Source organism: Monomorium pharaonis, chromosome 1 (assembly GCF_013373865.1).
Source record: "Monomorium pharaonis isolate MP-MQ-018 chromosome 1, ASM1337386v2, whole genome shotgun sequence".
Classification (NCBI taxonomy): Eukaryota; Metazoa; Arthropoda; class Insecta; order Hymenoptera; family Formicidae; genus Monomorium; species Monomorium pharaonis.
In genome coordinates this window covers 41,338,065-41,349,919 of record NC_050467.1, presented here as the reverse complement: position 1 = coordinate 41,349,919, position 11,855 = coordinate 41,338,065, and the positions used below count along the sequence as shown (strand labels likewise).

General features: G+C 41.1%; 1 protein-coding gene across 5 annotated transcripts in view; it reads left to right on the top strand.

The window, feature by feature from the left end:
• Positions 1-11,855, top strand: part of LOC105838076 (protein expanded) — a 54,575-nt gene that overhangs the window by 32,462 nt on the left and 10,258 nt on the right. For 2 of the 5 annotated variants that reach the window (XM_036283372.1, XM_036283371.1), the window contains exons 9-10: positions 1-156; positions 665-764. In XM_036283372.1, coding sequence (XP_036139265.1) covers positions 43-156; positions 665-764 — 214 coding nt within the window. In that variant the 5' untranslated portion in view covers positions 1-42. The other 3 variants (XM_036283368.1, XM_036283363.1, XM_036283361.1) reach the window with 2 other exon arrangements.

The following is an 11,855-nucleotide window of genomic DNA, read 5'->3' as shown; positions in this document are numbered from 1 at the left end:
TAAGGACGCTGGGCGTAGCGGCGACGAAATGAAGCATGCAGCATGCGTGGTAGCGGTGTCACGGCTGTGCGGTCTTGCCGTCAACCCCTGGTGTCCGCCAGCCGCTATCTCGCCGTTCACGCCCTTTCCGGTGATCCCATCAATTTTATCGTCGAGGTGAGACAAATTTTACGAACAATCGTCTCAAAAGACATTGTAACATCACCACAATACCTACTCTCTAATCTGAAATCTTATAACTAATTTGCAGTATTATGCTTGTAACGGTAGTCATCAGCGGCTACTTATTATATATAAATATTGCATTCAGATTATTTATTGTTTTTCACTGAATAACACCGAGAGAGTAATTAATTGCAGGAAAGATATGAAATAATTTTGTAATAAATGCGCGCAAATAAAAAATAATATTTTTTGTTTGCACCAGAAAGTATTGAATTTGAGATTTCAAATATGGAGAATTGGAAAATGTGTGCATATTATTTTTTAATACTCTCTATCAAATGTGGAATTTAATATTTTATTTAATTTTTATATGTAGAGAATAATATACATCATATATAATGTGTTCTCGCGTATAGTGTTCTTATTCAAAACAATTAACTGAGAAATGTCCATTCATTCTGGAAATTCTGATGCTAATTAGCCTGTTTTATTATTTCAGGCCAAGTCGAGAGTGAAGGAGGTTTATACGCAGACATGCGCACAGCTGAGCCAAGAGGGCATGCGAGATTGCGAACTTTTCGGTTTGGCAATATTGTCCGGTGAGTTGTAAATTTTTATGTAAATTGTGCATTTTTATTATTCTGTAGAGGAAATAACTCTGATTTTATTTGACGAACAAAATACCAAACCGATAAAATTCATATACTCTCGTAAACAAATCCTATTACCTTAATAATTTAATACGTAGAATTATAAGAGAAATTATTTTATGTAAGAACAAAATCATTTAATTTTACTTAAAAAAGAAATTGACCTTTATCTTTTTGGTTAATAACTTTATAACACAAAACAGACGATACTAAAAGCCTTCGAGATGTGCGATTTTATATGATTTTAATAAATCTATTTAAATCTCTCTCAATCAACTTTCTTTCTTGATTGCGTTATATTTTATAATTTAAAGTACAAAATTGGAAAGTATTGAAGAATTTAATTTCGGCATTGCGTGCACTGAAATGGCTGTTCGAAGGAATAGACAAGTTTCATGTTATGGATCTATTTTCTGTGACGGAAGAAAGTGACGTAAACAGAGAAATTGCGAAAACATTAAACTAGCGAGATGTCCAGGCCTCTTGACTAATCGTCAAGTTTTTCTGCATACCATACGGCTCACGTTCATCGCTACCCTCACCAATCGTGACAAGCCGGTCCGACTGGTGGTCCCCTACCACCATGGATAAAGCCTTCCCGGGTCCTCAAAGAGCCCTACGAGATCCCACCTCACCCATCCCTTCTACATTCCAGCGGGGCACCATCATCGGACTCGGTTGAGTTGGCAGGTCTTGAGACATGGCGAGAGCCATAGCATGACAAGAAAAAATGCACCTGAAAAACAAGTATAAGAAAGAAAGGTAGCTCACACTCCCTGCATGCGCGCGTTATGGCCTGTGCGATTCGCGGTGGGTCTTGCGATCTAAAACCGAGGCCCAACTTTTGCCTTCCGTTTCTTTCAATGAACTTCAACTCCTTTCCCTTCTTTCTAGTTCGTTTTCCTTCTGTTCCGTGATTTCTATTTTTCTCCTCTTTTCAATTCTCTTGTTTCTTTCACATTTCCCGTAATCTTTCTCGATTGATGAAACAGTATGGCTGTTTGAGTTCGTGTAAATCTAGTAAGTAGGCTGCGGTAAAATGTCACTAGTGGTATAAGCGTTGACTTTGTTGTTCACGGGTTGGCAGAAGTGTGTTAGGAGCGTGCGTGAGAGAGTAGTATTAGTAGTTGAAAAAGAATATGGCGCCAAAGTAAGACCATGAGCTCGCCTTGTAAATTTCAAGCAAATAAAGAAAGTTTAAACCGCAATAAGGAGACGTCATTTAAGTAACAGCATTTTCCAAGAAACGTCGACAACCAGCGTTCACAGGAGTGAACGCGGCAGTAAAAGAGCAGCAAAAACATTTGGTCCTTCGAGCCGGATCCTGGGCGACGAGACCGGGATCGAAAGGGCGGCAGGTCTGGTTTCAGACCACAAGGAGCAGCCCGACCTTGGAAGCGAGCGAAGCAAGTGTCCTGGATTGCTGCCAGGGACAATTCAGAGGCGTCATAAATTCGAGTAAGGCAAGCCAGAAAGACGCGGACGAGTACATGTTACCCGGCGTGGTCGAAGCCATTAGACTCGGCGCGCGGGAACGTCCATTTTACCCGGCGTGGTAGAAGCCATTATACTCGGCGCGCGGGAACGTCCATGCTGCCCGGCGCGGTCGAGTACATTATACCTGAGGGACGAATACGTTCGCGCAGACACACGGACGACGCACGGACGACGCCATCACCACGTGCACGCAGTTTGGCGGCAAGAGCAATCCGCTGGTGACAACGCAGAGACGACAACAGCAGCGGAAGTAATCACAAGCGGGCACGAGGGGGAGCAGCAGAGAAAATCCGTGGATGACAACGTGAAGACGACAGCAGTACGAGACGAGCAGACAAGCGTGCGCCTCCTACATAAGCGATAAGTAAAGGACATTGCGAACAATAGCAAATTCAAGGGACAAATTCTTAAATGTAAGGATTTTCAAGTCAGTTATTAGAAGCGTTTTCAAGTCAGTTCGTTATAAGAATTTAATCAGTTCGGTACAAGCATTTTAAGTCAGTTCGTTGTAGCATTTGATGTTAGTTGAATTACGTGGCGCGTGATAAATTAAATAATAAGTATGGAGAATAATCCGGAAATAGCAAAACTGAAACAGAAAAAAAGGATAGCGAAGGCTAGCTTCACGAGAGCAGAGAATTTTTTAAGAACCGTAGAGCCGGACAGGGTTAAGGTAGACGAAGTAAATTTAAGGTTAAAAAAGTTAGAAGAAGCTTGGAAGGCTATTGAGGAAAGTTTAACAGAATTAGCAATTTTTGAAGCATTTAGTGAAGAGCAGGTAGACCAGGAGTTGGTCGAGCAAGAGGAAAGGTATATAGAGTTAAGGTTATTCGGAGAAAGATTAGTGAGAGACCGAGTGAGACCAGCCTTCGCTGAAAATAACCTAAACCAAGCAGTCGATGTATTGGAGAATCAAAGAATACGCAATAATGACAACCAGGTTAAATTACCTAAAATTGAATTGCCAGTGTTTTCCGGAAAATACGAGGATTGGCATTCCTTTTACAATACGTTTCAGTCATTAATACATTCTAACCAGTCTATAAATGAGATTCAAAAATTCCATTATTTAATATCTTCAGTGAAGGGCGAAGCGGCCGAAACTATAGCATCTTTAGAAATATCTGAAGCCAATTATAGAGACGCTTGGTTTAGGTTAAAGGAGCGTTACGACATTGAAAGATTCGCGGTTCAAAATCACATAAAGGCAATATTTGAGCTACCTACGCTAAAAAAGGAAAATAGTATAACTCTGCGCAGCATATTAGACGGTATATTGAAGCACATTCGTGCATTAGCGGCTTTAAAACGACCCACGAGTCAGTGGGATGATTTATTAATTTATGTCATAACGAGTAAATTAGATTACATCACAACAAAGGAATGGGAAAGCCACGTGGATGCTCAACGTCTGCCTACGTTCCAAGAGTTAATTGAATTTTTAACCAAGCGATGTCAGATGTTGGAGGCTGTGGCCAGAAGGAATCCATCCATGCCAAAGGTTGATAATTCACGCTCGGCTAGTCAAGGTAAAGTCACGACCAATCACGCTGCAGTAACGGGCGTTAAATGCGCGCATTGTCAAAGCGATCATCAAATATACCAGTGCCAGGCATTTAAAGAATTGTCGGTTTCAGATCGTTTAAAGCAAGTAAAGGCGTTGAGGCTTTGCTTGAATTGTCTAAAGGGTAAGCACATGGCAAAGGACTGTTACGCGGGTGGCTGTAAGAAATGCGCGAAAAAGCATAGCACTTTGTTACACGAGGTTCGCGAATCTTCAAAGGAGGATAAGACTGAGAAAAATAGTTTATGTGTGACACAGCAAGTTAACCAAGACAAATCAGTTGATACTATAAACGCGTGTTCTCAAGTAGTGGAGTCGGTAGGAGCATATCAGGTATTATTATCTACAGCAATAGTTAAAGTCAAGGACCACACGGGTCATTACAAAGAAGGCAGAGCATTGTTAGATAGTGGCTCTCAATCTAGTTTCATAACGGAAGAATTTGCTAAGGCGTTAAAATTGAAAACCGTTGATGAGAAAGTAATGATAAAAGGGATAAACCAAATCGCGTCAAAGTCAACCAAAACCGTAAATTTAAAAATAGCATCCCGTTTTGGCACGTTCGAAAGAGATTTAAGTTGCATCGTACTTCCTAAAATTACGCAAAATCTACCTACGGTTTCAATAAGCACGACGGCGTTAGAGATACCAAGGAATATTAAGTTAGCGGATCCTAGTTTTAATGTATCAAATAAGATAGATTTATTGATTGGAGCGGAAAGTTTTTGGGAATTAATCTGTATAGGGCAAATAAAGTTAGGCGTAAAGGGCCCCATATTACAAAAATCATTAGTCGGGTGGCTAGTCACGGGACCAATAGGCGAAGTTAAATCTAACAAGCGAGTACAAACCCAATGCAATTTGAGTACAATGGCAGCATTAAATGAGACCATGAATAAGTTTTGGGAAACAGAAAATTATAAGGGAAGTGTAGCGACAAATGACGAGGAGTCATACGTGGAAGGACATTTTTTAGAAACGTATAAGCGTCAACCGGACGGAAGGTTTATTGTTCAATTACCGATCAAAGAAGAAGGGATAGAATTATTAGAAGACTCCCGAAAAGTAGCGTTAAGGCGACTGCTAGCTTTAGAAAGGAAATTTGAAAGGCGTCCAGAATTTAAGACTGAATATGTTAAATTCATGCGCGAATACGCTCAATTAGGTCATATGAAGCGAATAGAGAATCACGATAGCGATAAATTGCGGGTCTTCTTACCACATCACGCCGTGCAAAACGAAGATAGTAAAACCACAAAAACGCGGGTGGTGTTTGATGCGTCTAGTCGATACGCTAAGGGAAGGTCGTTGAACGACGCATTATATAAGGGACCGGTAGTTCAAACGGACTTATTCGAATTAATTGTACGCTTTAGGGCATATAAATATGTTTTGTGCGCGGACATAAAAAAGATGTACAGACAAATCTTGGTGAATAAGGAACAAACGCGTTTACAAAGTATCCTGTGGCGGGAAGAGGTTAATTCAGAGGTGGAGGAATACGAGTTACTGACCTTAACGTACGGGACAAAACCTGCTTCATTTTTAGCAACCAGATGCCTAAAGCAATTAGCGGAATTAGAAAAATCGGATTATCCAAGGGCCGCGGAGATAGTCAACAGAGATTTTTACATGGACGATTTAATAACCGGCGGGAATTCAGAATCCGAGATAAGAGAGCTAAAAGGGGAAGTAACGGAGTTGTTAGCGCGGGGAGGGTTTGAATTACATAAGTGGAATTCGAACATTTTAATAAATAAGCTAAGTCAGACTGAAGATGAGGCTGTGAGTCTAAGCAAGGAGCAGGAATCCAGACTGTTAGGAGTATTGTGGAATCCATGCAAGGATACAATTTATTATAAGGTATCACTAAACGATAACGAAGCACGTGTAACAAAGAGAGCTATGCTGGCACAAATTTGCCGACTATTCGATCCATTAGGACTTGTAGGGCCTGTCATAGTATCAGCTAAATTACTCATGCAAGAATTATGGAGTCTAGGCGTAGATTGGGATGAGTCGGTGCCAATGCACATACAAAAGGCGTGGGAGAAAATAAGGTCACAACTGTGCATGCTTAATAGCTTAAATATAGTTAGAAAGGTAATCTCAGGAGATAAAAACTGTCAAGTAGAAATACATGGATTTTGTGACGCGAGCGAGAAGGCATATGGAGCATGCATATATATACGTGAACAAAACGAACGAGGGGAGGTAACAGTCTCATTGCTATGCGCGAAGTCGCGTGTGGCACCTATCAAGGCGCTATCATTACCGAGGTTAGAGTTGTGTGGAGCCGTGTTGCTGGTAGATTTGATGGAAAAGATAATAAAATGTCTCGACTTAAAGATGCAAAAAAGGTTTTATTGGACTGACTCTTCGATAGTAATGGCATGGCTGGGCTCCCCGGCTAAAAAATGGCAAGTGTTCGTAGCCAACCGTGTTAGCAATATTCATGACAAATCCTCAATTTCTGAGTGGCGACATGTGAGATCCAAAGAAAATCCCGCTGATGTCATATCAAGGGGCACCATGCCCAAGCAATTAATGCAGCTAAAATTGTGGTGGGAAGGACCTCAATGGTTAAAAGAAAATGAAAGTTTATGGCCTAAGGAAAGAGAGGAATTGTCAGCTGAACAGATACCGGAAAGAAAAAGACAAGCGGTGATAGCGTTAGCGAAAATAGACGAAGCATTTATAGAATACCAAAGATTTTCTTCATTTAACAAATTGTTGCGAGCGTTAGCATATGTAATAAGGTTTAGCAGGAATCTAAAGAGTAAAAAGGAAGAACGCGAAAGAGGGCCGATTACGGTTATAGAAGTTAATAAAGCAAAGTTAGCAATAGTCAAATTGACACAAGAAGAAGTGTTCCAAGAAGATTTGAGGGAGTTGAAGAGTGGCAAGATTCACAGAAGATCCAAGTTAGCAGCTTTACATCCTTTCCTGGACAGCCAGGGAATATTAAGAGTAGGAGGAAGATTAAGACACGCTCTGATAGACGAAGAAAGAAAGCACCCTATATTACTGCCAGCAATACATCACGTTACAACATTGATCATAGTGCATCATCACGAGAGACTTTTTCATGCAGGAGCTCAAACGACATTAAACTCAGTACGAGAAGAATTTTGGCCGATCTTTGCGAAGAGCCGAGTAAAAAAGGTGATTCGTAATTGCGTGACATGCCGGAAGGCTAACCCTAAGCCTAGCTGGCAGCTGATGGGCGAGCTGCCGTCAGTTCGAGTCAACATCAACAGACCCTTCTTATGTTCAGGAGTGGATTACTGCGGACCATTTCATGTTCGAGATCGGGTCCGGCGGAATAGCAAAAAATATAAAGCATACGTGGCCATATTTGTATGTATGACTACAAAAGCGGTGCATATTGAACTGGTTGAGGATATGACAACGGAAGCCTTCTTAGGTGCTTTAAAAAGATTTACCGCACGAAGAGGTAAAGTTCAAGAGATATACTCTGACAACGGAACGAACTTCGTTGGGGCCGACCGGGCATTGCAGCAGATCCTGGAAGCAGAAGAATTTAAAAACACGGTACAAGAATTTGCAACAAGCGAAAGAATAGAGTGGCATTTTATTCCACCAAGATCGCCGCACCAAGGAGGTCTATGGGAAGCGGCGGTGCGTTCAATGAAGTTACATTTAAAACGAACGCTAGGTGATGTCTCCCTCACAGTAGGAGAAATGTTCACTGTACTAGCTCAGGTGGAAGCTATATTGAATTCGAGGCCGATAACAGCTTTATCCGAAGATCCGAACGACCTAAGAGCGCTGACCCCAGGTCATTTTTTGATTGGGGAAAGCCCTCAAGCTTATCCTGAAAGGAATTTAGAGGAGGTTCCCGCAAATCGTTTATCCAGATGGCAACATGTGGAAAAAATTCGGCAGCAATTATGGAAACGATGGCAAGGCGAATACCTATCAACCTGTCAGCAAAGAAGTAAGTGGAACTCCGAAAGCAGTACCAAGTTTCAGGTAGGACAGTTGGTGATGTTGAAGGAGAGTGAAAGCATGCCGTTGAAATGGACTCTTGCCAGAATTACAGAAGTACATCCAGGGGCGGATAAAATCGTCCGAACGGTTACTGTGCGTACCAGAAAGGGTGTATATAAGAGAGCAATTGTCAACATTTCGCCGATATTTGAGGACTAAACAATGGTAGAATTTGAAAGATTAATGTATTTGTATTTCCGTTTATCTTAATGTAGGTTTTCTTTATTCCTTTATACGTCCTATTTGTGTGTTTGTATCTTTACAAATATTTCTATTTGTCAAGGCGGGCGGCGTGTTTGAGTTCGTGTAAATCTAGTAAGTAGGCTGCGGTAAAATGTCACTAGTGGTATAAGCGTTGACTTTGTTGTTCACGGGTTGGCAGAAGTGTGTTAGGAGCGTGCGTGAGAGAGTAGTATTAGTAGTTGAAAAAGAATATGGCGCCAAAGTAAGACCATGAGCTCGCCTTGTAAATTTCAAGCAAATAAAGAAAGTTTAAACCGCAATAAGGAGACGTCATTTAAGTAACAGCATTTTCCAAGAAACGTCGACAACCAGCGTTCACAGGAGTGAACGCGGCAGTAAAAGAGCAGCAAAAACAATGGCTCTCACGAGTTTATTAATTATAAATATTTGTATGATTTATATATATATATATATAGAATTTTGAGGAATGAGTTTGACTCGCTGGGAAATTTCCATTAAAGAAATATATTTTAATTATGAAAGTACTTTTTTCATTAACAAAGTACGCCATTTATTGACCATTTATGCTCTGATAACTTTAATTTATTTCAGATAATACGTATATCTAAAGGACGTCGAAAAGACATGTTGAAGACATCTTTTAAACATGAATATTATCTGGGATCTTTTTCATAAATTCATATTTAATAATAACAATAGGAAGAAGTAAGGAAACATTAGATTTTCTGCTTGCTGTGTCAGCGCGCAGCAAATTCTAGCTGAATGGAAGACACGAGTGTGCAAATAATTGAGAGAGGGAACGAGTGCGTGTGCAATAAAACGTGCATATAAATACAAAAGGAGTAGAGATAGATAAATACCATTGATAGAGAGACAGAGGTATGCGATAAATGAGAGAGATAATGGGTTGCCGTACGGCGAGGATGGAGGAGGAGAATGACGAGCGCCAAAGAAAGGAGGCGGCCGGATAGAGCAGAGAAAGAGAAGAAACGGGCGGAAGGGGGAAGCGCGGAGGAGAGAAAGAAAAAAAAAAGGAGAACGGGGCCCCGGGTAAGACGGGTAGCCCGATGATTTGTATAAGGCCTCTCGTATTCCATCTCCCGGTCGAGCATCTCCGTCCGTCCGTCCGGCGCGGCGGCGCGCAGGCAGCAGCGTACGGCTCCGCGCCGCCGTACAGGAATGTGGAAGGAGGATGCCGAGGACAGGGATCGTTGGCACACGACGTGGTGGAGGAGGGGGCGAAAAGGTCCGTTCTCTAGCGCGGAGGGGAGAGGACGGCAGAAAATACGCGCTCCGGCGCAGGTTCAAGGGATATATATCGCGGCGAGGTTAAAGCTGCGCGTCACAACAGGGCCTCAACGTCTCTTCTCTCTTTCTTTTTCTCTCTTTCTCTCTCTTTCTCTCTTCCTCTTTTCGTATCCTCTTCTCTCCTCGTATCCTTCGCGCCGTATGTCACATCCTGCTCCGGCGAACCGCGCCGGCCACCGCGAGCAACACCTTCTGCGCCGAGCATCAGCGAAAGCCTTTGATTTCGTTAGAGGAGAAACCTGCTTTCCGCTCCTTCGTTCTTTCTTTTTTTTTTTCATTCCCTTTTTTGCAACGCTTTTTTCTATCCCGCTCCATCGGAGTTGGCCGATCTTAGTTGCAATTACTCTTTGATTCCGATTCGAGAAATCTTTGTATCTCTTTTCCTCCCTTTATTATTTTCTCTTAATTAATCGGTTAAGTTTTTCCCTATTTTTCTCATTCTCTTTTCTCGCCTTCCAATTTTTATTTGTCAAAATTACGTTTCGTTCTTTATAATGGAGAGTCTTGAGTATAAATTCGATAGGCCAGAATTGGCACACGTTTGCAAGATTCCTTGCAAGAGACCTCTTGTCTCTGATTTGGCACGTTTAAAAGTACGCGTTTGATGTAGAACGAAGACCAAATCCGTGGAAGCTAATAAGAGTGCGAGGTAGAAGAGAGCAGCTCAGATCTCCCTTTTCTTCAGCGGGATGATCAAGGCAATCAGAGATGATTACGAGTGTAATTATGGTTATAGCACATCGCCACACCATACTGCAGTGAAAAGAAAAAAGTAACTATTGTTTCTTTCTGGGAAACAGATGGGCCTCATGAGAGGTTTTAGAAGGATTATTGAACTTTTGTTCTTGCGACACACAAGAGCATCCCTTTCTGACTTTTCCGATGCTCTCTACAAAGTACGATGTGCATTTCTTCAGAAACACGATGGTATCTTGCATCAAGAGTTACGTAGGCAGCAAGGCTGTATACACCAGAAACGAATAACGATTGACTATGTAATTCTGTGGACTAAACCGATTTTCAGTATATCATGTGATATTACAAGAAGCTGAGCAAAAACTATCATAAAATAAAATAATAAAATAACGAGAGAACAATATTAATTTATAAAAAAAATATTTTTTAAAATATGCATATAATTCTGTGTTAAGAAAATTAAATCAATCTTAGAGTTTCTAAAACGTCTCTATCTTTGAAGAGTAAAACGTGAATTTGTGTGTGAGGATAGACTCAGGATAGACAAAAGTTTGAAAGAAAAGGGAATAAAACTTGAATCCAGGACTCGATCGAATACAAGGGAGATGAAGAAAAAGGGAGATGTGTTCCCTCTCCGTGACTCTCCGCGAAGAATATCTCCAGAGGAATACGATGGGCCCTATAGTCCCGATGGATTATTACGCGAGGGCCAGGGTTAGCCTTCGGGCAACATTCCCCAGTAATGGCCGGGTTATACCTCGGGTAACACAGGTGCTCTCTTCCCCATGGAAAGAGTGAGCGTATCGAAAGAGGAATACCGGAGCGGCTTAAGTCCATTTTAGACCTATAATTTGCAACAGAATACGGGATAAAATTCTACGTGTAATTTGATATATTATAAAAAGAGAGAGAAAGAGAGAGAGAGAGAGAGAGAGAGAGGTAAGGGGGGATAAAAGTTATATATAAAATTAAAAAACGTCTATAAAAAAATTTTTATATAGAAAGTGAACATTGTATACGTCATTTAAATTTAAATTAATTCGTGATGCGTATTCGAAACTTTAATTATAAAATTTATAATAAATCTTAAGAGCAGAGCTAGATATATGTATAGAAAGTTGAATGAGAAAAGAAAAGAAATGGCTAGAGATTTCGGTGCCGAGTTTGTGTATATAATCGAAGACAAATTTACGCCACACTCATGAGGAACTGTTGTTTTATCGTGAAAGACAGTGTTTTACATTTGCATGCAACAACTTCAACTAGCTCGCCAACAGGACTGGCGCACTAGGAATTGTAGATTGTACAGATTGCGCCTCGAGGGTCTGTACCCCGGTTACGGTTCCCCGATTCAGCATTCGAGGTTTCAAATCGAGTTCCAGTGCGAAAAACATGTCACGTTATCGTGCCATAAGAGCTCAGGCACCATGTAGGCTGGACAGGTTTTGAGGTTCTCTCATTCACTAACGTCTTACCAGCTCTCTTTTTCATTGTTTCACTCGTTTATGGAGTATTCGGCATCGCGCGTTGTCAATCGCGGCAAAGAACGTGCGAAGGAAATGAATCTCCGAATTCCGTAGACACAACAGTTATATCAGAAAAGGTGGAGGTGGAAGCCCGTCTACATCTTGCATATGTGCTCAGTTGTCCTGCGAAATTAAATACGATAAATTGATATTTAATTATTATCTACGTAAATTCAATTTATAAAGCAATAAATAACACGATAATAAAAGTCAATACATCAAGCTAAGAAA